This window comes from Geotrypetes seraphini, chromosome 2 (genome assembly GCF_902459505.1).
Source record: "Geotrypetes seraphini chromosome 2, aGeoSer1.1, whole genome shotgun sequence".
Classification (NCBI taxonomy): domain Eukaryota; kingdom Metazoa; phylum Chordata; class Amphibia; order Gymnophiona; family Dermophiidae; genus Geotrypetes; species Geotrypetes seraphini.
In genome coordinates, this window is record NC_047085.1 from 46,194,835 (window position 1) to 46,220,799 (window position 25,965).

The window sequence follows — 25,965 nt, forward strand, 5'->3', positions numbered from 1 at the left end:
CAAGGCAGCGGTGGCCCCATCCCCTCCACCATACACAGGCACACTCTTCTCTCTACCAGCAGCTGAAATACCAGAGCATAAAAAGTCTGCTTTGGCAGCTGCTGAATTAACAGATCTGAGAGTATCCTCCCAAACATTTGGTCCCTGGCATGTGCCTCTGATTTAATTCTGCCCTGGCAGTAACAGTGTTTTCAGAACTTTCACATTACACTTGGCAGATGTTGGCACCGAGTGCAAGAGGACACTACATGCAGGGGTAGGGAACTCTGGTCCTCGAGAGCCGTATTCCAGTCGGGTTTTCAGGATTTCCCCAATGATCATGCATGAGATCTATTTGCATGCACCGCTTTCAATTCATATTCATTGGGGAAATCCTGAAAACCCGACTGGATTACGGCTCTCAAGGACCGGAGTTCCCTACCCCAGTGCTACAGAAACCATTTGCATAAAAAGCAAAATGGTGCACTTCCCAGCCTGGCCCCACCTTCAGCGCCCTCCCTCCCGTGCCTTTTTACCTCTTCCTTCTCTGCACATGCACGGTCTGCCACGCATGCACCGTTAACTGTATGTCTCACCGCCGCTCCCCTGGAGCCCTCCTTGCTGGCCCAGAGTGACAAACCAGTGGCCACTTCCAGTTTGCTTCAGAACCGGGATCTGGCTCCACACTGCCTCTGCTACCTGCAGGGACCTAGATGCTCCAGAGCCCTGCCCATTCTGGAGTGCTGCCAACTCGGGCCTACTCTGTCTGCCCTTGTAGTGGCCTCAGTCTTTGGCTATAGCAAGCCCTCCCCCCCCCCCCAGGTAAGCTCTTCTTTATTTAAAAAGAAACAATTATTTTAATCCTGGTTACATTCTCTTTTCTCTCGTCTTCTTCCCTTCTTTCTGTACATCTGACTGGCACTGATCATATTTTGTTTCTTTTTTCACTTTTCTTTCTCTGTATCCACCCATATGCGATTTTACCTCTCATTCTTGCTTCCTCTTACCCTTCAGTCCTAGCTCTCTCTTTTCCTTTTCATACTCTCCATTGCTTCTTGTCCCCTCACCAGACCCAGCCCCATCACTGTCTCTGCTTCCTTCCTTTTTCTCTAAGATTTTCTCTTATTCTCTACCAATTTCCTATTTCCTCTCTTTTATCATTTTAACTCCATTTCCACCATCACTCAGCCCCTTCAGGGACCTATCTCGTTCCTCTCACATCTTCCTTCACAGCATCCTCATATTTCTACCCTCTGCACACATTACTCTCCTCTTACTCATCTCTTTGACAACCCTCCCATAGCCTCTCCCACATGGATCCATCATTCCTAACATCTTCCCTCCTTTACCCCTTGTTCTACCCTGTAATCTAGGATCTCCTCCATTCTGCCTCTTCCTCCTGAGTCTGACATTTCTGTTCCCCCTTCTGCCCCTAATTTCTTCTCCCTCTCCCATTTTGTTCCTCTGCTTTCCCCTCTCTTTCCCTCTTCTGCTCCTCCTCCACCCTCCTATGTCCATTTTTCCCCTCTTCCTCCTTCTTCTGCTTTTCCCAAGTCCATTTCTCCCTCAACGCTTTCAGCCCCCTCTGCCCTCCTGAGAACATCTCTTTCACTCCCTCTTCTGTCCCTATACTCCAGTGAGTCCAACTCTCCCTCTTCCTCCCCATCCCCTACTCACCCCCTCCGACCTATTCCAAGTTAATCTCTCACTCTCCCACCCCTCTCTTCCTTCTATTATATCATCCTTGAGTCCAACATTTCTTCCTCCTGCCATCCCCTCTCCAGAATCCTTCTCTCCCTTTAGACCCTCTCTCAAGTCTGCCATTTCTCTTTTTATCCCTTCTACTCATTGAGTCTGCCATTTTTTACTCCCTGCTTTCTAGCACCCCCAAGCCAACATCTGTCCCTTCCTCCTCAATGCCACAATCATTCATTCACACTCTCTTCCCCCACTGCCTCCACACTACCCCCCCCTACACCAGGCCACAGTCTGGCATCTTGCATCTTACTTCCTCAACCTCCTTCAGCTTTCACTTCCCTTCTCAGAGTCTCTCCTTCTTTAAATTGGAAGCTTCAGCCCCCACCTCCACCGCACCCCTACCCCGGCATCTGTCCTTCCCGGCCAGCATCTCTCTTTCCTCCATCCATCCCCTCGCCACTGCCGCAGAATCTACCTTATGTGCATTTCAGAAGTTACTGGTGGCACCGATTCACATAGGCTCCTAACCCTAGTGTCTCCTTCTACTACTACGCCCGCCCCTAAGGAAACAGGAATATATATCAGAGAGGATGGATCACAGTAGTAGAAAGAAAACACTAGGGCCAGTGGCCTATGTGAATCACTGCCACTGGTAACTCCTGAAATGCATATAAGGCAGATTCTGCGGCAGCAGCGGGGAGGGGGGGTGCAGACTGGGAGGGAACGACAGATGCTGGGGCAGGGGTGCAGAGGAGGCAATGGCTCAAGCTCCCATTTAAAGATTAAAGGAGGGAAGTAAAAATTTGCCGATCCCTAAAGAGTGCCTCCTGAGGCCCTCGCCTCAGTTGGCCTCATTATAGGGCCGCCCCTGCTATCATATGTATATATGTCACTCCTCTACTCCAGTGGTAACTTTATTTCTAAAAAAAAAAAAAACCCCCACCAAGTTGGCCTTTCATTCCAGCTCTAGTGAGGGAAAAGGAAGTTCAAAAAGGTTACAGGTTGTCAAAATGTTCCAGGTCAGTAACTTGGCATGACCTAGCATAAAATCAACACTTGTCTTCTCCAAGTAGAGTATGCATGCAACTGAAAGCGAGTCAGATGAACCCTATCCTGCCAGTATATCCAATAAAAAAGATTGATTGGACCAGCAGCCGACAAAACAGCTGTGCATGAAGGTATTCTCTTACATCCATGAATTACTGCTATTTAGAGTCATTGGTCAAAGGAAAAGGCAATCTTCCCCAATCACTATATCCCTGAGCTTGAAGCTCTGTAGTTATGACCTTTCCTAGCTACCTCAAGGGTTTTCTAGACTACTTCTGGAGAACTCCCGGCAGACAAGGGAATTTCTGTGGTAACAGAGATTACAATATTTCTGTGATTTTTGCAAAGTCTTAAATGAGTTTTAAGTTATTAAATACGAAACATATATATATGCACCCATAGGATAGAGCCTAGACCAGGGGTCTCCAAAGTCCTTCCTTGAGGGCCGAATCCAGGCAGGTTTTCAGGATTTCCCCGATGAATATGCATTGAAAGCAGTGCATGCACATAGATCTCATGCATATTCATTGGGGAAATCCTGAAAACCCGACTGGATTCGGCCCTCAAGAAGGGACTTTGGAGACCCCTGGCCTAGACAGTCACTGGCCAATAGGAGGTGCATGAAGTCTCCCTTAAGGTGGCCAAAGCTAAGGTGGTAAGATCTGGATGTCCAATGCCACAGACGAGCCCTGTGATAATAAAGGCAGGGACTTCCAATCATCCCAGTCCTGCTCTGAAGAGTCACTAATACTGGGAGCCAGTATGGTATAAGCTGTGTTTCTGAAGCTATTGTTTCTTTGTTTATTTATCGCCTGCCCTTATCCAGGGCGAGTTACATGTTGGTCTTGCCTCCTCCTACAGCCCGTTGATCAGATATTCCTCAGCCAGCCAATAAGATGAAAAGGAGGCAGGATCCCCCTTAGGCAGAGCAGGTGCACCCAAAAGCAGTGCAGCACTTCCTGGTCCAATTAAATCTGGCTTTCCATAAGAGGCTGACAGAATTGGAGAAGCCTTGCATCGGGGAAGCTGAGACTCCTTGCACAACCCCAGACTGGAGAAGAGGAGGTTCATCTGCCACCACACATTTACATTTCGCTCCATCGCTGCTCGGATCGTCTGAGCAGAATCTCTTCCCCTTAGACTGGATTTTCTGGGATTTGGGGAGTTCCAAGGCCTTGGGGAGAACTGACTAGGGGCCGAGTTCCAAGTCCCACAACACATGGAACACGGTTGATCCTCAATTGGCAACTCTTCGCAAAAAAAACCACAGATCTGGGACTAGAAATGCTTGGAGCATCCATGAGAGACAGGCTCCAGCAAAAATGAGCAGTTTTGAGGCAGAAAAAATAAAGTTTAAAATAGATCACTAAAAATCCAAGATGGCCGTCAAGAAAATTGTGCCAAAAATGGCCATTGGAGCCAGAACAAAAAATTTAAAAATAGCAATTTTAGGATTTTGGAGGAGGGGGAACCTAATCCTAGCCTCAAAAACAAAATTTACAGACCCACCCCTGAAGTTCCCCATAAGGAATAATGGGAGTACTCACAGTGACTTCTGGTGCTCGTTTTCTTGAATCAGCCTGCCTGCAGGGAAAGGATTCTGTCTCAGAAGTTGCATCGTCGAAGGAATTTTTCTGGCTGCCGGTGGGAACGACCCCGGCCATGGACTCCCACCTCCGAGATTCCTCATGCAGTGACAGGGGAAGAAACTACGCAGATGGCTCGCTGATACCCAGGGGGTACTCAGGGGCCACACAGCCTATGCACAAGCCTCTGATAAAATCAGCAGGTAAGCCACTCCCAGGGGGACGAACCTCAAGTTCCTGAAGGGACACAAAAGCAGGCTAGTTCCACAGTCACTCAAAGAGATTGGCCTGGGAGCAGCAGTCCACCCACATAGGACTGAATCCTGTCCCAAGAAGGGGACCTTCGAGCATTGAAGCCACAAAGAAATTCAAAAATTTAACAGAAAAAAAATCCAAAAAGAACAAAAAGGAGCAAAGCAGATCAGAACACACCTTCTGAGTTCGCTTGCAAAAGGAAAAACTGAGAAGGGAGCTCTGGAATGTGTTGCCAGAGGTTGTGGTAAGAGCGGATAGCGTAGCTGGTTTTAAGAAAGGTTTGGACAAGTTCCTGGAGGAAAAGTCCATAGTCTGTTATTGAAAAAAACATGGGGGAAGCCAGTGCTTGCCCTATATTGGTAGCATGGAATATTGCTACTCCTTGGGTTCTGGCCAGGTACTAGTGACCTAGATTGGCCACCGAGAGAACGGGCTACTGGGCTTGATGGACCATTGGTCTGACCCAGTAAGACTATTCTTATGTTCTCCACTGCAGAAGGGGAGGAGTTCAAGTTCTTAAAGTGATATCCTTCTGCAGTTTTGAGGGAAGTGGGAATCAACAGCTAAAAGTACAGACTCCTGTGTATCCACAACAGAACTTTCATTCTTGCTGGATACATTAATCTGTACTGTGCTCCAAGCACAATAATTTTGCTGAGATCCAGGAAAAATGAAATTTTTATACCATTGTGGTAAATTGGAGATTTGATTTTAACCTTTTGCCGTATCATATGAGACTGAGGATATCTTAAAAAATGAAGGACAAATGGTTGCTGTAACAGTTTTCTGGCGTGATATCTGTGGACCCTCTCTATTCCAAACAACATCTCAAATTGGGGTTCAATCCCTCAGTGCCTTCTCTTATACCAAGGATTCTGATGTTTCTTTTTTGATCAATGGCTTAGGTCCATTACTTCCTTTTGTGAGGCTGGCAATCTCTTTTATCTTGGAATGCATCTATACAGTTAGTCAATTCAGGTTTCTGTTTGTGGCATATTAGATTTTATTTGACTTATCTCTTCGTTTAATTCTATGAATGAGTTGTGGTTATCCTGCAAAATGCCTTTAATGGAGAGGATTCGTCCATAATGTTTTGTAGAGGAATTTCAAGGTGTGATCACAAATGATGTGGAGTTTCAAGGTGTGATCACAAATGATATGTGCAATCTGATGGATCCTGTGCCTCTGATTGGGAGCTAAGAATTAGGCAGCCATCTTCATCAACGCTCAGTAGCATCCCTACCCCCAGCCCCTGCTCTTTGAATCCTCTCCCTGCTATTAGCCCATTGCTCAGACATTCCTTAGCCAGCCAATAGCTGCAGGAAGAGGTAGGACTAGTAGCTTAGGAGACACCAACCTCACATCCTGTTTTACTCTACAGTCTACTGGCTGGCTAAGGAATGTTTGACCAATGGTATTTCCTAAGCTACTGGTCCTGCCTCCTTTTCATCTTATTGGCTAGCTGAGGAATATCTGATCAACAGACTGTAGGGGGAGGCAGGACCAATAGCTTCAGAAACACAGCCTTACTTCCTGCAGCTCTACATCTAAAAGATTTCAGTTCTGATATCTGGTCAGTGCTGGAAAGAATATTGGGGGTTCTATAGCACCCCAGAGCTGGCAACTATGCATCCATGTGGAAGCAGCTAGATTAATATATTTGTAAAATGGCTGCTCCGACTGTACATGCCAACATTATTTGTAAAGTGGAAAAAAAAGAGGACACATGACCCCGCCCCCAACCCACCATGACCCCTGTCCCCAGGAGCTAGTTTGGCAGAGCCAGCTTACAAGGAGTCTGGTGGCTCTCTCCCCTATTACCTCCTCTGCTGCAATTCAGTTTTTTTCAGGCCGCCGGCAGCTCAGCAAGGTGAGCCTGCTGCCGTCCACCTGCCCCGGACCTTGCCTCTTTGCAGGTCCCACCTATGCAGGAACAGGAAGTCACTGCAGAGAGGTGGCTTCCAGAGCAGGTCCACCCATGTCTTTCAGGATACTTTACAAGTATAACCTACTTACTTTTCAGATTCTGGTTCGCCTCTATTTTTATTTTCTCATTTGATTCCATATTCTCCTAGAAGAGAGCTGTATTCCTCCAATCAATCCTTACCAACCATTCCATCAGTTAGGCAGCTTTTTCTAGATATTTACAGAGGTTCTAGTTTCTCTGTAATGGCTCCAAAACTTTGGAACTCCCTTCCGCTATATCCAAGCACAGAAAAATCTCTTAAATCATTTATCACACTTGAAAGACTATTATTTCAAACTAGCGTTTGACCCTAGTTGTTAACACTTCAATTTTGTTCTTCCTTTGCTTTTCTTCTCGCATTTTTCTCCCTATCCTCATGTTCTTACCTTATCTGTTCTTACCTCTTGATGTTGTAAACTTTTCCTGCCCTTGATTGTCATTTTGGGCTCCTTTTACGAAGGTGCACTAGCGTTTTTAGCGCACGCACCAGATTAGCGTGCGCTAGCCAAAAAACTACCGCCTGCTCAAGAGGAGGCAGTAGCGGCTAGCACGCGCTCTTCCACGCACTAAGGCCCTAACGCGCCTTTGTTAAAGGAGCCCTTTGTGTCTAGTATTGTTAATTGTACAACATACATTTCCCTGTTGTGTTTATTTTACTTTATTGTTTTGTTTCTGATTAAATTATTTCCCTTTGATTTTTATCTATTGTTAACTGCTTTGATTTGACTTTTTTTTTTAAATAATGGCAGTATATCAAATAAAATAACTGTAAGCAATTTATTTAGATTTAGCTTTTTCATTTGCTTCTGAGCCACCATACTGCCCCCAGCTATGCTTTTTTTCTTTCTTTCTTTTTTGAGAGGGAGTGAAGTGGAATTACTGTCTCCTCCCCTTTTCCAAGCAAGAAAGCAAGCAATCTTAAGCTTATATCCTCTGTCCCTCGGAGTATTGCATAAACCAGTCTCTGGTTCATTTAAACCTTCAGAAGGAACTGTTATGCCATGCTGCAGTCCTCCATCTAATGGACTCAACATTTCATATTAATGCTTCAGCCAAGCAATTATTTTAATGCACAAAAAATTTGGCATCCATGGCAAACAAAACAACAATGCTTTCTAAAACTCTCTGACATACCCAGGGAGACATGCATACTTCGCATCTTTTAACTGTGAAGCATGGGTTTATTTCCACCTGATCTGAAAGCTAATCATAAATTACGTTAAGTTAGTTCCCATAGCAAAGGTTTTATTTTTTTTCCAAGACAATTAAGGAAAACCACAATTCTTAGCTTGGGCTGTGAAGACGAGTGAAGCTGTTTCAGCTCTTTACCTTAACTGCTCTCCAGTGACAAGAACCTCAGCCATGCGCTCCAGTTCAGCCACCTTTTTCTGCGTGCTGCTCTCAAGGGTTTCCATGTCTTCATTGAAGCAGGCCTCTTATCTGACACATAAAACAGAATAAATACCCTCTGAAACTGCCTTCAAGGTCTGAAGTATTTATTAATTTTTTTTATTTATTTCAAGCACTTAGGGCTCCTTTTACTAAGCTGCGTTAGCGTTTTTTAAGCATTAGCGTCCAGCATGCAAGGCAATTTAGCGCACGCTATTCTGCACGTTAATGCCCTAATGCAGTTTAGTAAAAGGAGCCCTTATTACTGCCTGCCTAACACCTAGGCGGGTTAACTATAAAAACATTTACCACTGAATACTTCTCTTAATGTTTTATTTATTGACCATGCGCCTAACACTTACAAGGGGAGGGGGGAACGCATCGTTTCCCCCAACCACAAACCTCTCTAGCTTGGATCCAAGCGGGAAATTATGAATCCTAACGTATCCTGAAAATCCTGCCAGAAGCCAGCAGGTCTGTAAAATGAATCAGCTGCCACCTCTTCTTACACCTTCTAATTTCTCCTGGATATCAGAACCCCAATCAACTCCTTCCCACTCCCCAGGAAACTGATCATAAATTATATTTCTTTAAAGCAAAACATATATAATAATAATAATAACAACAGTTTATATACCACAGGATCGTGAAGTTCGATGCGGTTACAATAATTAGAAGATGCTACAAATTGAGTGGATTTAACAAAGCTAGTGATTAACAGCTCTAGGGATCAGTTATTGTGGAATGAGATTGTGCAGGTTAGGTTAGCTATCGATTTATCTGGCCAGAAGTTACATAATAAGCTACCCACAAAATGGCTTTTACACCACTGTTTAGGTCTAGCACAGTGGTCTCAAACTCAAACCCTTTGCAGGGCCAAATTTTGGATTTGTCAGTACTTGGAGAGCCGCAGAAAAAAATAGTTAATGTCTTATTAAAGAAATGACAATTTTGCATGAGGTAAAACTCTATAGTTTATAAATCTTTCCTTTTGGCTAAGTTTTAATAATAATATTGTAATTTATAGCTAAAGAGATATGATCAAGAAACTGTTTTATTTTACTTTTGTGATTATGATAAACATACCGAGGGCCTCAAAATAGTATCTGGCGGGCCGCATGTGGCCCCCGGGCCGCGAGTTTGAGACCACTGGTCTAGCATTATTCTTGCCTCCTTATCTGCCCCATTGGCAAAACTGGTCATGCACAAAACAAGAAGCAATGCACAGTATTGCACCCTCCTTGTGGTGTGCATCTGGCTCCCCTCTGCTACCTCGGAAATGCGGAGAGCAGACTCACCACTGGGTCCCTCCGGATCGTTTTGCTTCCAGGAGCTCCGGTGCCAGGGCGAAGAGAAGCGAACGGTGCACCGACCGTTCCTCGGTGTCTCTGCTCATCGCACGGGCTCGCCACAAGGACACTGAAAGCCAGCGTGCAAGCACAGATCGAAGGGAGGGGGATTATAAGAAATGTCACCGCCCGACAGAAAAAAAACACAAAAAAAACCCCAACCCCCACACACACTCACAAAGCAAAAGAGATGGAAGCAGGCCAAGTTTACGGACTGCGATCTGCGTTAGCCATAGTGAACTTTGATATTAGACATGGACCAGCTGCTTATCAGCCTTGCATGCTTACTCACTGTGCAGACTTCTTACGCCTTTTTTTTTTTTTTTTCCTTTTCTTTTCAATGTGGAGCTCCAAAACAAAATTTAACATTCAACAAGTTCCTCCCAAAACATTTTAAAGAGCTCCACGCGCTGTTGACAAATGCTATTTTGCAGAATGCTGTCTAACTCCTCCTCTTGCACGCTGCCACTTTTTTTTTTAAATAAAATTCTGCCCTTTTAAAAAAGACAACGTGATCTCAGCACAGCTCAGGATCGCGCAAAAACTCAGGGCTTGAAATCCGCCGCCCCCCCCCCCCCCCCCAATAATACAATTCAGAGCCTTATAAGCTTCTGATCATTCTTCTTTACGTCAATACACCATGTGTACAAAGTAGCTCTGCACAGGCACGTCACTCCGATGACAGCTTAGCGGCGAGGGAGGAGGGGAAAAGCAAGGAGGAACTGCTTGCAAGCCTGTTAGTGCTAGGGCGGCTCAGGAGGGACATTCATGTGTGATATTTCGCTCTTAAAACCCTGTGAAATGTGATTGAGCCTTAAGTGTATTACTGTAAACATAATATTTACTCTGGGTTTGTTGCTGTTTGCATGATGCAATATTGTATGTACATATCTCGTGTGCTATAAGCTAAGTGCATATCCTACCGCGGATATCAAATTTAAAAACTGAAGACACTTTACTTACTTTTACAGGGCATCTGAAAAGATATTTGGTTTGCACGGTGTTTTTTGAGTGCCTGAAATAAGTAAGTTACACAGAACTAACAGGTAGCATCTGCTTTTGAAAGGTTTCAGGCTAATGGAGGTATTTAATATATTAATTTCTATAATTCATGTACCGTATATATCGACGGTCTCCATAAGCATATACTATATGCAAGGCGGGCTGGTCATTTCCCAAAGGAATAAGTAAGAGACTGGGCGGGGCTTTAGATGCCTGAGCCAATCAGGGCCTTAGGCCCCTCCCAGTGCATTGTCGTCACCAGGTGGGAGATTGGACAGACTCCGCTGTGTTGGCGCGTTTTTGAAGCTAGTTTTGGCGTTCTGTCTTGTGCAGCGTGCCCGTTCTGTTTCATTTTCTCCGTCTAGTGAAGTCGGTGGCAGCCTTTGTGACGTAGTTCGTGGGGGGAGCAGAGATGAGCCGCTCGCGGGAGGAGGTGGAGGCCACACTGCAGATCGCCAAGCTGAAGGTGGAGGAACTGCGGCGCACCGTGCACTGTTTGTCCTTCAGCCCTAGCCTTACTGCTGGCGAGCACTGCCTCCTTGAGCTGGACTCGGAGCTTTGCAATCGCTTGGAAGCCGGCGACAGGTATCCTCTCCCGCTGTAGAGCTTTCTCGGTCACTGACAGGCTGTTCTACAATAGTACCTATTACTTGGGGCTAGATCAGGGGTCTCAAAGTCCCTCCTTGAGGGCCGCAATCCAGTCGGGTTTTCAGGATTTCCTCAATGAATATGCATGAGATCTATGTGCATGCACTGCTATCAATGCATATTCATTGGGGAAATCCTGAAAACCCGACTGGATTGTGGCCCTCGAAGAAGGACTTTGAGATCCCTGGGCTAGATGTTCTAATATTCGTTGTAAAATCCGACCTGCTGCTATCGAAGCCCTACTGTAACGATTTCAAAAAAGACAAAACATTCTCAAAAGATCCTGCATGCAAATGAGGGGGAAGATTCTCAAATGTTCCCGGCAAAATCCGACCGGCTGCTGTTGCAGGGGTGTCAAAGTCCCTCCTCAAGGGCCAGCAGTCCAGTCAGGTTTTCATGATTCCCCCAATGAATATGCATGAGATCTATTAGCATACAATGAAAGCAGTGCATGCAAATAGATCTCATGCATATTCATTGGGGAAATCCTGAAAACCCGACTGGAGTGTGGCCCTCGAGGAGGGACTTTGACACCCCTTCGCCATTGTAATGGTTTCAAAAATACCAGTCATTCTTTAAAAAACCACGCATGCAAATGAGGTTAGCAGAAGGCCGCTAAATTTACATGTGACACGTGCAGAATAAGCCTACAAATTAAAAAAAAAAACAACCCAAATTGAAGATTGGCAGGAGGGATGCCTACTTCCTCCTGCCGCCGCCATAAAGGAACCCTCTCCCCGACATCCCCCATCACCACCGCTGCTGCCATTCAGTAACCTCACCCCTCCACATTGTTCACGATGGCTGGCCGGAGGGATTGGGGGTGGCGGCAGCAGCAGTAGGAGGGAGTAAGCAACTGCTGCTGGGGGCGGGGGCAGGTGTCAGGGTGGGCTATGGCAGCAGGAGAGAGTGGGGGGCAGCAGGAGGGAGTGGGCATCCCTTTTGCTGCTTGGGAACAGGTGTTTGATTGTTATGGGGGAAGGGCTGCTGGGGGGGGTTGTATGCTGGCAGCGGGAGGGAGTGGGTATCCGTCCCACTGCTGGGGATGTTGTGCTGTGGCAGGATGGAGTGGGCATCCCTTCTGCCAATCTTCGATTTGCGGTCTCTCTTTTTTTTTTTTTTTTAATTTGTGGATGGATTCTGTGCTTATGTTGATCGCTATCACCAGTGACTCATTCCATGCAAACTTAGCAACTCTCTGCGAACCTCATCTGCATGCACGGCTTTTAGAGAATGGCTCGTCTTTTTCAAATTGTTAGATTTATGACCGCGATAGCGGTCCCTCTGATGTTAGCACGAGGGTTAGAGAATCCGCTCCTGAGAGTCAACTCATTCCCTTCTCTGTTTTGAGGAAGGGAAATCTGTTGAGAAAAAGGTATTATTTGATTTGGAGCAAAATTATGAAAGACATAAATTAGTTTGTGTCAATTTTAATCTTAGAAACTCTTTTACTAAAACAGAGTATTTATTGTGCGAATTCACATGTGGTATCCTTGTGCATGGCTTGAGCACCACTACTTGGATAGTTGAAATACAAATATTAAGCACTGGTTAATGGACACACCCACCTGTCTGGCCTGGTAAGTTTCAAGCAGAGAAAATTATCAGGTAAGATAATTTTTCCTTCCATTTCTTGTCAGTTCTAAGTGACCATAAATAAATTTGATAGTAGCTGATGGCACATAAATGTAAAAATATACATAATGCCTTTTGAGGGACAACTGAATGTGTATTTCTCTGGCATCGTTTTGTCCATTGAGCATAAAGGTAGCAAAAATTGAGCATTGAGCATAAATGTAAGCACCTAGTTAAAGGTCTATTTTTGAATGTTAGAGGTTTCACTTTTTTTCTGCATACAAAATGTATAGTTTTTGTTTTTTTTTTAAATTATTGTAGCCTTGTGATTCGTGGTGATAAAGATGAGCACGCTGTACTGTGCAGTGGGGACAAAACCTATGAGCTCAAAGTAGCTGATACTTCAAATTTGCTGCTTTTTGTTCCCAACTGCCAAACTCCGGACCAGTTTACAGATGAACAGCCAGACCTGAATCTTCTTTACACCCAGGTACAGCTGACTTTTTTTGTGGCTTATTTTTCTTCAGCTCAGGGAGCTGAAACCAGGCTAGGGAATTTGAATCTAAGCTTCCCATGTGGCAGTACAAAGTACTGCCAATTAACCACCAGTTCATCTTTTTTCAGGATTCAAAATGCTCAACTCTTTAAGCAGTATTTAGAGGGGAAGATATTGGATGTTCTTATGCCATAAAATCTGGTGCTATCTGCTTTGATAAATTAGTTCGAGTGGGGAAGATTGGTGTCAGGTCAAAAGCGTGCCGGGACAAAGGCGCGCGCAGACAATTGAGTGCAGCGCGGAGGTGCGCCCCGCAGAAAATTACTGTTTTTAGGGCTCTGACGGGGGGGGCGTGAGGGGGAACTTCCCCACTTTACTTAATAGAGATCGCGCCGCATTGTGGGAGGTTTGGGGGGTTGTAACCCCCCACATTTTACTGAAAACTTCACTTTTTCCCTGTTTTTAGGGAAATAGTTAAGTTTACAGTAAAATGTGGAGGGTTACAACCCCCTATAACGCCGGCGCGATCTCTATTAAGTAAACTGGGGGGGGCTCCCCAACAAAACCCCCCGTCGGAGCCCCTAAAAACTGTAATTTTCTTCGGCGCGCACCTCCGTCTTGCACTCAGTTGTTGGCGCGCGCCTTTGTCTTTCGCGAGGTTGTCTATGAACCAGGAAGATTAATGCCACATAGTTCCTTTTTCAGTAGGTAACATATAATAAGCTTTTGAACTATTTACGAGGGGGTGCTGAAACGTTCTCAGCCCAACCACTAGCTAAAAAGAGTGTTATTTTATTTTGCGAAGTGTCAATTGCAGCTTGGAGCGGCTGGGGCACGGGCAGTGTGTCTGGGAGGGAATGCATGGATGGAAGAACATAGCAGGGGAGGAGACATAGGCATCCTGGGACTGTCTGCCAAGTCTCTTCCCTGAAGAAGCCCTTTCTGGAAACGTCAATCGCTCCTCCTAAAAACTTACTTGCTCCACTTCATCACTGACGCTGAAACCGTGGATTGAAGACAAAGTTTTATTTTATTTTTCTTTCCAGCTTATGATTTATCTTTAATCTTATCTATTGTTTTGCCTTTTGTCTTTGTTTTGTTCTATTTCTATCATTTAAATTTCTCCAGAATTCTACTGTTCAACGGCTCCCCCTTCTGCTTCTATTCCTTTCTCTCCTCTCTTCTACCTTACAAAGTATTTAGATCAATGCTGTCTTGTTAAAATGTTTATTTTATTTTTATTTTTCCTCTAACTCTACTTTTCACTTCTCTATTACCCTCCAGGTACTTTAGTTAGATTGTGAGCCTTCGGGACAGTAAGGGAATTTTTCAAGTACCTTTCTTATTTCTAATCTTAATGTATATTTTCTGTAAACCGCTTAGAACCTAACGGATGTAGCGGTATATAAGAAATAAATTACATTACATTATTATAATGCTGTGTTTTGACATTGTTTCAAATCATTGATTGAACCATGTCAATGAAAATTGTGGAACTCCGAGCTGTCATGTAGTTCCTATTCCTGCAGAAGAAAACTCCAATGGAAATCTGTGAATGTATGATGAAAATATCGAGTGACAAATGCCCATCATACTCCACAATGAAGAAGTGGTATGCAAACTTTCAGTGTGGAGATTTTGAGACCGAACAAGCAGCAAGGTCTAGCAGGCCTCAAACGGTATCAGCTGCTGATATTGTTGACCATGTCCATGATCTGATTTTGACAGATTGGCAAATATTGGCTAAAACGATTGCTGAGATACTACAGATATCCAGGGAGTGTGTTGGGTGTATAAACCACGAGCAGCTGGGTATGCAGAAGCTGTCAGCCCAAGTACATGCCCAAATGTTTGAATGCTGATGAGAAGCAACATTGAGTGGACACTTCCAAGTTGATTTTGCAGCATTTTCAGTGCGCTAGTGCCAACCTTTTTGGAATGACTAGTTACTGTTGATGAAACATGGTTACACTACTGTGATCCTGAGTCGAAGTAGAAACATAGAAAGGTGACGGCAGAAAAGGGCTACAGCCCATCAAGTCTGCCCACTCTACTGACCCACCCCATTAAGTAGTCCATGCAATGACAGCACTCGGGTTCTCCAAGGTCAAGGAAATTCAAGAACCAAAAGTCAGCCAGGATAGGTCATGACCACAGTGTTTTGGGATCATGAAGATGCTGTAATAACTGACCACCTTCCAAGGGGCCAGTTAATGCAGAATACTACTGTAAGTAGCTATGCCTATTTAAGAAGGCATTGAAAAAAAAAATGAGGGGAAACAGCGGAAAGGAGTTCTCTTTTGGAAGACAATGCGCCTACTCACAAGGCCGGCAAAACAATGGATGTTTTGACACAGTTGGGAGTTTCAGTGTATACCATGCACCCTACTCGCCAGATCTTGCTCCATCTGACTTATTTTCTGTTTCCAAACTAGAGAATGACACGGTGACAAAATTCATCACCGTTCCCGTCCCTGCGGATAACCGCAGGAAACCATCTTCATGTCATTCTTTAAGGAAAGAGGGAAGAATCAGAGTATGAATGGCCACAACCACTGACCCACAAGCTTTGCTTTGAAGAATGCTGGTGTAGAAGGACTGAGGTTGAGATAGACACTAAAGAATGACAGTCTCTGGTATCCAGAGCAGATATTGTGATGTCATAATGCCTAAGAGCCAATCACATCAGTAATGTCACAATGGCTTCATTATCCCTGGCTCACAAAAGAATCAGAGTATGAATGGCCACAACCACTGACCTACAAGCTTTGCTTTGAAGAATGCTGGTGTAGAAGGACTGAGGTTGAAATAGACACTAGAAAATGACATGGGATTATTTCCCGCGGTTATCCGTGGGGACAGGAACGGTGATGAATTTTGTCACCGTGTCATTCTCTATTCCAAACCTTAAAGAGAATTTGAAAGGGTGACAATTTTCAAGTGATTTGGAGGCGATTGCAGCAGCAGAGCAGTATTTCAGTGACTAGACATCAGAGTATCTTTTATAATGGTTACAGAAACTTCAGACTTGATGTGCCAAGTGTGTTGAACTTGGGGGTAAAAATGCAGAATAACTTGTAAATTACATGGTTCCATGTCATTTCAGTACCCCCTCATAGACATGTATATTTTTTGTTAGAATCATGGCTTATCTTGTATAAAGAACTGTACACACACAGCAATATGACAAAATATTGTGTAGGTTTTTTTATCCCCCCCCCCCCTGGAGAAGACTACCTCCTGTAAAAGGCAGAGTCCTTCAAAAAGAGTTACAATTTCAACCTGTGGTGTGTGACCTGGTTTGCTTTTAGTGAATTATTAAATGTTTAGGCAGGAGAATTGGACATTTCTTAACATGCTATAACGCTCTTTGCAGGTTTGTGGTTTCTCCAGTCATTATTGGGAGTTAAGAAAATGCCGGCCTAAATTGAAGAAACTGAAGAAACTTCTGATGGAAAATACTTATGAGGGGCCAGATGTGGAGAAAGAAAAGAGTTTCTGTGGTTCTAAGGCAAGGCTTTTAAATGTGTACGTTTGTTCCATCTGTAGCTGAGACCTAGAAATTCATAGCTGAGCTTCACCTCAGTTTATTACAACTTCTAGCAGGTTGTTTAACTTTCTTCTACGCAGATTGAGATAGAGGGTTGTTTGTATCCTATGCATGTTGGAGATGGGGGTAGAACCCTCTTACTGGTTTAGATGAGTGGGCAGAGGTAACATCATATTGGTGTTATAATGCTAAGTACTGAATATTTGGCTTTTATATTTGTTGTTTCAGGCTTGGAACATAGGAATTTTAAATTGTAACCTACTCTGTATGACCATTTGGTTGAAAGCAGTAGATTATAAAAATCGATCAAAGAGACTATAAATCAGGGGTGTCAAAGTCCATCCTCGAGGGCCGGAATCCAGTCGGGTTTTCTGGATTTCCCCAATGAATATGCATTGAAAGCAGTGCATGCAAATAGATCTCATGCAGATTCATTGGGGAAATCCTGAAAACCCGACTGGATTCTGGCCCTCGAGGACCGACTTTGACACCTGTGCTATAAATAATAAACCATATAACAGTGAGGAGAGGCATTTGCCTCTTTCAGATGTCTTAGTTTGCAGGAATGGGCAGAGCACCAGTTAAACTGAAAAAAAATGGAAAAGAGTTGAACCGATAGTTGTTGATCCCTAAGTGGGAATGCTGTGAATCAATTGAATCTCACAAGTTAACTGTAAGCATGTTTATTCATTATTGCATACAATGATATCACCAGGCAAGGAAAAAGATCTGATCAAAGAGAAATTGTCTTTCCCACGGTCATATGATTTTCAAATTCCAACTAGCAAACCTTCTCCTTTTTTATAGGCAAAATTTGTCAAGTCATAGTGGTGGTCAGCTTTTGGAAAAATTACATTTTGGCATAAACAAGACACAGACTTCCTATAAACAGGACTAGACTTAAAACCTACGTTTCTAGGTACCGTATATACTTGAATATAAACTGTGATTTTGGGGCGAGAATTCGAAGGAGCCATTATGGAAGCCACTCAGCACTGAACAGCAGCGCAAAATCGCGCGCCTGCTTGTGCTTCATCTCAGCGGCCGAAGACGCTCACAGGCAGCCAGTTAATAGCGGGGCAGGAACTTGGAAAGTTTGTTCCTGTCCGCTGCACCTCCGCCGACGATCACCAGTAGAGCCTGAGGCTAGGACAGGGAGGGTGGCAGGCTCCAGAGCCTGAATGGTAGGGAGGGTGCAGAGTCTGACGGGGGAGGGAAGGAAGGGGGCTGGGTACAATGCCTGACAGGGGAGGGATGGAAGGGGGCTGGGTGCAATGCCTGACGGGAAGGAGGGAAGGAAGGAAGGGGGCTGGGTGCAATGCCTGACAGGGGAGGGAAGGAAGGAAGGAGGCTGGGTGCAATACCTGACATGGGAGGGAAGAGTGCTGGGTGCAGTGCCTGGCAGAAAGGGAGCTGGGTGCAGAGCTTGACAGGGCAGGGTACTTGAATATTAAGCCACCCGACTTATATTAGAGTCAACCATTTTTTTCCCCTTCTTTTTGGGGAGAAAAGGGGGGTCTCGTCTTATATTCCGGTTGACATATTCGAGTATATACGGTAGGTTTACAGCAGGGCAGTGACTGGGGAGGGTTTCCATATCCTCCCATTCTGGGTCTGACCAATCATCAGGCTGTTCTATCTGTCTCTGTGGTTTAGCCTGTGAAGATCGCTTTCTGATTTTACCTCCACCTTTTCTATGCAACTTCACTGGGACCATAGCAGGCACGGAGCCTGACTGGTCACAATGTATTGATAACATTTATTGAAGGGGGGTCCATGATGGTAGAGGTGACTGACTGATAGCAATCACAGAGTTTTAGTGCAATGGAAAGTCAGACTTGGAATGTGAGCATCCCAAGCTGTAATGTTTTTAAAGGAATCTGTTAATCTCCCTTTTAAAAAGAAATCGGAGTAACAAATCTGTTGCAGGTTGTGCAGGCTATTATAGCACAATTAAATTATTTTAATGTTTGGGAATTTCAGCTAGATTAGTCTCTTATGTGTTTAAGGTACTGTACAACATTGTGTGCACCTGGTAACGCTATAGAAATAATAAATAGTAATAGTGACCTCAATAGCTTCTGTATTCTATGGCATTTGCCCAGAAATAGGTATGAAGAAAAAATTTAAATTGAATCAGGTTGGGCAGACTGGATGGACCATTCAGGTCTTTATCTGCCGTCATCTACTATGTTACTATGTTTTATGTATTTGCAGATTGGTTGTGGGAAGTAGGTGGTGGGACAGAGCAGCCCCACCCCTTTAGAAAAAAAAAAGCTTTGGTTCTTTTATTCGTTCAAGCAAGGGTTATTTTAAAATTATCCTGTTTAACTTTCAAGATCACTCACAGCTTGGCTCCTTCTATGATGTCTGGTTGGCTAGATATGAGATCTGGTATAAATATGTTTATTTGATTTCTGCTTTTTTAAAGAAAGTTTGCACAAATGTGCAAGTTTTGAGGCTGCTCACTTTTGGAATAGCCTTTCCTTGAATATTAGATTTATTTGGGATGTCTTCAATTAAAAATATTTCAGAAATATTGTTTCTCTATGCATTTCATTCTTTCCATGTTTATGTATTGGATGAGTTGAATTAGTTTAGCTTTTGAGATGTTTATGAGCATGGTTCAATTTTTTTTTTTTCTAATTTCCTTTTTTTATCTGCCTTGAACTATTTGTGGTTAAGCAGATGATAACTTCTTCATTTATTAGGAACACACTAGTGTCACTGAAATACAGAGAAAGCAGAAGAGAACAATGCTTAACTGTTCTTCAGTTAGGAGCTAACATTATGTTTGGTTTGGTGTGCCATGAGGATTGAGTGAATTCCAGTGTACCACAAAATAGAGTGAAAAGCACTGATGCTAAATTTTACATTTGGTTTTCAGTACGGCACACTTTATCCTTTAGCTCGAACCAATCCTTAATATTTACCTCTAGTAGTCCACTGTTAGTGATTACTGTCAAATTCAAGCTTTTGCGTTTTTCATAAGAACCTCAGAACACCACATTTGGGCCACTTTGGGTCCAAAAGATTTGAAGTAGAGCTGACAAATATCTTACCACATGGAGCCACACTACCAGCCAGTGTGTGCCAGTGACATCCGTCCTCCTTAATCTGTGTTTCTCTCGAATTCCCCGTCCTCCCTTATCTAGACTTATGCCACCAGTCTTTCTTCTCAGCCCCCACTACACACATATACTAGATCTGGAGCAGTGTATTTATATCTTCTCTCTCCCTGGAACCCTCACTGTACACACCTGACCCAGACATACCTCTAAAGGCAGGAGTAATTCTGAATTGCCCCTGCCTTCTTCAGAAAGGCAGTGCCTGACCTCCTAGTGGTGTGTTGAATGTTGCCATTTTGAAAGATGGCAGCACGAGAGGCAAGATCGATTCTGCCTTAGAAGTTGGTAGGGTATTTGGCAGCCAGAAGAATATCCAGGAAATATTTGGGAGAGGGAAGGAGTTCAGGGCTGCCTTTTGACTCACAGGTCTTGCATTGAAAAACATTGTCTTAAGAAACTAATAGTGGTACTTAGTTATTGTGGAAGAAATAGATGTATTCTTCATGAACTCCTATTTTGTCCCTGTGTCTAGCTACCTAGTCCTTGTTTTCCTACATAAATATTTTTCACTCTCTTGCAGTACACTACAGAAGACTTGCTAGATCACATTCAAGCCAGTGAGCAAGAATTAATGGATCAGTTGCACACTATACATGCATGCAATATTGAAGGTACTGTATATATTAATTAGCAGATGTATTCTGGATATTACATTTTAGCCCCTATCAATAAGAGCTTCTAATGAAACCAGAGATCTTTCAGGATGCACTGCTTTGCACATCACAGGTGGTTGGATTACCTTCCCTTTTTTTCCTCCTCTATTTGAATGCTTTTGATATTTATGCAACTTATTTAAATTTGAATTATATATTCACCGAGGACACACAAGCATAATATTCTCACATGTGGGTGATGTCATCATACAGATACTGCCAAGTGCATTGTCATTTTTAAATCACTATGCAGTACCCATACCACGTATGTGCCGGTGCTTTCCTGCCCGACGTCAACTTGCAGGGCCACCAGTTCTTAGTTTTCTGTGGAACCAAGAAGCTGTGTCTTTTGGTTTCTCCTTAGTACGTCACATTTTGAAATCTTTTTGTGTCTTCCCGGTTGCATTTTATAGTACTTTTCTTTATAGTTCTTTATTGTTCTTGATTTTCTTAGTCATTACTTCAGTTTTGGTTAAATATTTCTTCATTTTTTATTTTTTTAACCTTTGGGCCACTTTGAGACCTTTTTCATCCTAGGGAGCATTCAGTATACTCGAGCTCCTGGGCCATCAAGCTTTTTGACTTCACATCAACTGTTTTTCCCTCCACATTAAGAGGGTGCCAAGTGGCTTCAAGAAATGTATTTGAAGTAATTGGACCATTTCAGGCTCTGATCTCCATAATTGGTGTGTTCAAAGTCTAGATTCTAACCATTGGGACATTCGCTGTGACTTCTGTCTTTGTATTGCTAAAGAAGGCACTTAAAGCCTGATAACATAAGAGTGAAAACTTTTTTGGTTTGGCATGCTTTTTGTTACTATATAATAGGGCATGGGTAGATGATATGCACCCTTGAAACATCTTGGATATTGTCTTTTTCCCATTACTGCCAACTTTAATTTGTGTGCTTGCAGCATTGGTACATGCAAGAACAGTTACCCTATCCTTTGTGACTTAAAACCAGATGGTGCTTGTTCATCAGCTGTTGTCATGTTTTTCTAGGAACATAACACCAGTAGAGAGCTGTTTCATCAGCAGTGTAAATTTCTTCAGGACCAAGGTTTCCATCAGATATCCTCTTAGAACATTCATCAATGTAACTTTCAACTGCAGAAGCTTTTTCACCACTGATTTTGTGATATTTAACACCATAATACTTCCTAAATTTCTACAGCCAACCTTCTGAATATTCACTCACCATCGATGTTCAGTTCTTGATGATATATTTTGGCTTCATTACCATTAAACCAGTCAATGGATTGTGTTCACGCTGCCTTTGCTGAACCCACTCGATCAGCATACGATCAAAATGTTCTCATTTTTAACCTATGCAATGTTTTTCTGTTTTTCATTTATTTCTGGTCATCGCTCTCACTGTAAAACTTCAACAACTTATCATTGTTTCTTTAAGTAGTATATGGCTGTTGTTCCAACAGAATATTCTTCAATTAGTCGTTGGAAGGACACACTATGATCAAGCTTTAACTTTCTGGCCCTGATTCTACAAAGTGCGTCCCAATTTTAGGCAGCTGTAGGCGTCCTACAGCTGTCTAATCAGCCAATCGGGATGCACGTTTTTTTAAAAAATGCTCCCCAGGCAGGCTGCCTATATTGAAGGCGCCTCCGGGAGCCTAGGGAGGCCCGCAAGACGCCTAAGCTCGCCTAAGGGCCTTAGGCGGGCCTTAGGCGAACCTAGGCGGCTCTACGCGTCTCCCTAGTAGAGGAAGAGACGCATAAAATGTAGGCCAGCAAAATGCTGGACCAATCAGGCCTTAGGATTAGTGGGGATGGGCGGCCCGCTATGCCTAAGGCCTGATTGGTCCAGGCTTCTAGAGCCTGGGCCAATCAGGCCTTAGATTTAGCGGGGATGGGCCGGGAAGGGGCGGGCCCATCTCATTTCCACGAGGCGGGCCTGTCGGCTGGACGGCAGCAAGACCCATCCAGCCGACCAACATTTAAACGTTAGTTAGGGGAGGGAGGTTAGTTTGGGGGGGGAGTCGTTGGGTCGTCGGGCTTTCCGGCAGGAGGATTGGGCATCCTCCTGCCGGTGATTACCAGTTTGGGGGGGGAGAGGGGTTCCAGGGGGGTTCCGGCAGGAGGATTGGGCATCCTCCTGCCAGCGATGGGACAGGCGGCCGCGGCCGCTATACTTATTGCAGCAGGGAGATCCTTTGCTGCCTTAAGTATAGCGGTCGCGTCTAATTTAATCCGATTCTCTAACCGGCGTCTGTACCATGGGTGCTGGTTACAGAATCGGGGTTTAGTGTAGGACCGATTCTGTATAGGACACCTCTCCTGGGCGTCCTGTACAGAATCAGGGCCTCTGTGCTGTTGACAGAGATAAATACTTCCTTTTCTGGCTTCTCACTACTCTTAGTGGAATCTGTAGCTCTTTGACATTTTCTAGCCCCCTCCCCCAACCTGCATTCGTTTCAGCATGTGTCAAGTTGAGGAAATTGACTATTTTTGGGTTGTGTCAAATTTAGGCTTTTGAAGCTTTTCGGTGTTCAGAATTTTGGGTAAAGTATCTTGTTACTATAGTAACTTTTTAGTACAAGGGATATTTGGCTTAGAGCTTTGCACTACCCTGCTGACATTTTTGTTATTTAATTATGATTACGTAATTTTTAATTCTCTTCCTCTCTTCTTTTTCTTCTTTCTTTCTTTGACTCCTGTTTATTTTGTTGTTGCTGTTTTTAAATTCCTTCTGTTAGGATTTTTTTGTATGCATACTGCATAAAAGATACATTATTTGTCCATCTGTGGAATATTAAGTTCAAGTAAATAGCCTGGTTATTTCACAGGGTTTAAAAAAAAAATATGGTAACTATTAAGTGTAAGATTTGTTAGACTAATGAATTAAATGTGAAACTTTTCTGTTAAGGTGGTTAATATAAGGAAAATATGGGAAAGCTGGGGTAACGTATGATAAATATCATCCATTGGATGAGATTTATCTCATTAGGCCAGTCTAACTAAGGATACATCTTCTCAGTTGTAATCTGCCTTCAATTGTAATGGTTAAACTTTAAAAGCTCATTTATTATTATTTCATTCCCTTTTTAGCTTATTAGCAACCTCTGTAAGTTAGATTTTTATAGCTAACTACTTTTGAATGGCAACTTTTAACAATGCCCATCAGAGTAGAACACATTGAACGAGTGGAACCTTCAACATATCGGAATGAATGCCCATAAAATGCAAATATCCTTTCATCAAAAGTAGTATGAAATGAATTCTTTAGCTTGGTGTACTTTTGTGCTGTTTCCTGGCAGGATGTTGGCGGATTCTTGATTTTGATTATGAGATGAAACTTCTGAGTCATGTCATCCAGCTTGTAGACTCCGAATCCTGGTCCTTCAGTAAAGTGCCATTAAGTCTGTGTCTTCAGGAGCTTGAAACCTTGGAACCAAAGTAAGTATATTATAAGTGTATGATAAGTGGTGAGAGGCTGATGTGCACAGAGTAGACCTTGGGGGGGGGGGGATTGTTTTGCCACCTTGAGATCCTATGATGCTATGGTTCTCATTTTTAAAAGAGAAAAATGTCTCAAAAGCAGCACAGAGTGACAGATGATTTTCAGAACTCATATTTGAGACTTTTTTTTTTTTTTGCTTCAGTTTGTCTAAATCACAAGGGGATTGTGTTGGGAGTGGGATTTGGGAGGGCCCAGAATTTGGACATTTTTCAGCGATAATGGAACAAGATAAAACCATCTAGGGACATATTTTGTTTAAATTTAAATCTATTTCAATCATGACTAAATCACAAAATAGTGCCTTGACTGACCAGATGATCATCAGAGGGATTAAGGCATTAACCCCCCCCCACAATCTCCCAGTGATCATTGACCTCCCTCCCATCCGCCAAAGATATGATAGTACATACCAGGCTCAGTAACAATTTCAGATATTATGGCCAGCTGCAAAGGAGTTGGGTTTTGTTTTTTTTAAATGTGTGCTGTGTGCTCACACAACATATGCACAGAGGAAAATTTTGGGATGGCATTCCTGTTTGTGAATCACAAGGAAAGTTCATTAGAATACTAATGAGCGCCTTGTAATGCATTTGCATAGGGTTCTCAGTGGCTGCTATGCCAATCGGTAGCAGCCACAGAGAACCCTCTTGTACATCGGGAGGAGAACTTTCCATGCCCGTAAGACTGTTTTAACAAGTCTTACTGCCATGGAAAGCTTTTGAGCATCAGGACCCTAGTTTTTATAGTTTTTGAGAGAGTAAACAATCACTTTGCATTTACCTATTCTCCATAAAGGAGTTTTTTTTAGACCTCTTATCATATCTCTCCTCAGCAGTCTCTTCTTCAGGCTGAAGAACCCTAAACTCTTTAGCCTTTCCTCATCTGAGAGTTGATCAATTCCCTTAATCATTTTGGTTGCCTTTCTCTGCACCTTTCCAAGTTTCACTGTCTTTTTGAGATGCAGTGACCAGAATTGCACACAGTATTTAAGATGAGGCTGCTCTATGGAGGTATTATGATAGTCTTTGTTTTATTATTTATTCCAGTGAAACGAGTGCAGAAGTCCTGAACTTGTGGGTAGTCAGCCTTAAACCGCAAGTTTCTTGCAGAAGGCATCAATTATTTTCTTTGACTCCACCTCCCTCTCTAGTGGGCTGTAATGTAGCCATTTAATTTTTCCCTTCTGAAAGCAAATTGTAATGGTGTCTCTAATCTGCTTTGACTTTTTTTCAATTCTTTTGGGGGGTTTTGTTCCCGGGATCTCAAAGCTTTTGGTGCTGCAGAGGTTCCCAGTGTCCATGGGACAGCTCTGACTGCAAGAAGACAGACTTTTGGTAAAGAAGTCTGTAGCTAGCAGTCTTCTCTAATTTAGAGTACCTGCCTAGCCAGCCTGCTTTAACAGTTAAGGATGCTCGGGGCCCGTTCCCTTTTTAGCAAGTCTTACTTCTGATTTTGTTTGGGGCTTGAGCACAGGCTCTGGGGCTTCGAGGAGGGCTGGAGTGGGAGCAGGCTGTATTCTCTCTCCCCCTATTGATGTGCATGGAGCTGTGGGAGTTGAGGTCTCAGCCCACTGTCTGTGGTTTGGCTGGCATCTGGTAGACTGTAACATTTTTTTCTTAAGGATTCAAAGGGGAAAATAAATCTAAAAGAGATGATGGCGTAATGAAATGAGTAACGGCAATTGGCACCAGGATTATGTTCCTATTGTATGTAGTTCACACTAACTTGCACAAAGTCACCGATACAGGTGATTGAGGCCAGCAGTGTGCCTGATTTTAAGGCTAAATGGGATCGAAAGGTGGGATCTCTTCGCAAAGGGAGGTAGGGGAGGGTCATTGGTGTGGGCAGATTTGATGGGCCTTGGCCCTTATCTGCCGTCACTTTCTATGTTTCTAAAGTCTCTCAATTGTATGTAGTAACGCTCGGGGCTCCTTATACTAAGCTGCGCTAGCGTTTTTTAGCGCACGCTAACCCCACGCTACACGCCAAAAACTAACGCCAGCTCAATGGTGGCATTAGTGTCTAGCGTGCAGGGCAATTTAGCACGCGCTAAAACTGCTAGCGCAGCTTAGTAAAAGGAGCCCTCAGTGTCCCTTTAAATGGATTCTTACATAGATTCACTTCACTGTACTTGTATGACTAGAAGTTGCATTGTTAATTTGATGT

At 43.5% G+C, this 25,965-nt stretch overlaps 2 protein-coding genes across 7 annotated transcripts in view; one reads left to right on the forward strand and one right to left on the reverse strand.

Annotated features, from left to right (window-relative positions):
• Nucleotides 1-10,410, reverse strand: part of DEPTOR (DEP domain containing MTOR interacting protein) — a 111,900-nt gene extending 101,490 nt beyond the window's left edge. For 3 of the 6 annotated variants that reach the window (XR_004538278.1, XM_033933075.1, XM_033933074.1), the window contains exons 1-2: nt 9,219-9,845; nt 7,861-7,971 (exon numbers count right to left, since the gene is read on the reverse strand). Coding sequence is in view for 5 of the 6 variants with exons in the window: in XM_033933075.1 (XP_033788966.1) it covers nt 7,861-7,946 (86 nt within the window). In the remaining variant the exon portion in view is untranslated. Of the gene's footprint in view, nt 1-7,860; nt 7,972-9,218; nt 9,847-10,232 lie in introns of those variants that run through there. The other 3 variants (XM_033933071.1, XM_033933073.1, XM_033933070.1) reach the window with 3 other exon arrangements.
• Nucleotides 10,411-10,518: 108 nt separating this feature from the next.
• DSCC1 (DNA replication and sister chromatid cohesion 1) overlaps nt 10,519-25,965 on the forward strand; it is a 35,085-nt gene continuing 19,638 nt past the window's right edge. Inside the window, exons 1-5 of the mRNA XM_033933076.1 lie at nt 10,519-10,856; nt 12,816-12,984; nt 16,367-16,501; nt 20,189-20,279; nt 23,597-23,735. Coding sequence (XP_033788967.1) covers nt 10,684-10,856; nt 12,816-12,984; nt 16,367-16,501; nt 20,189-20,279; nt 23,597-23,735 — 707 coding nt within the window. The 5' untranslated portion in view covers nt 10,519-10,683. The remainder of the gene's footprint in view (nt 10,857-12,815; nt 12,985-16,366; nt 16,502-20,188; nt 20,280-23,596; nt 23,736-25,965) is intronic.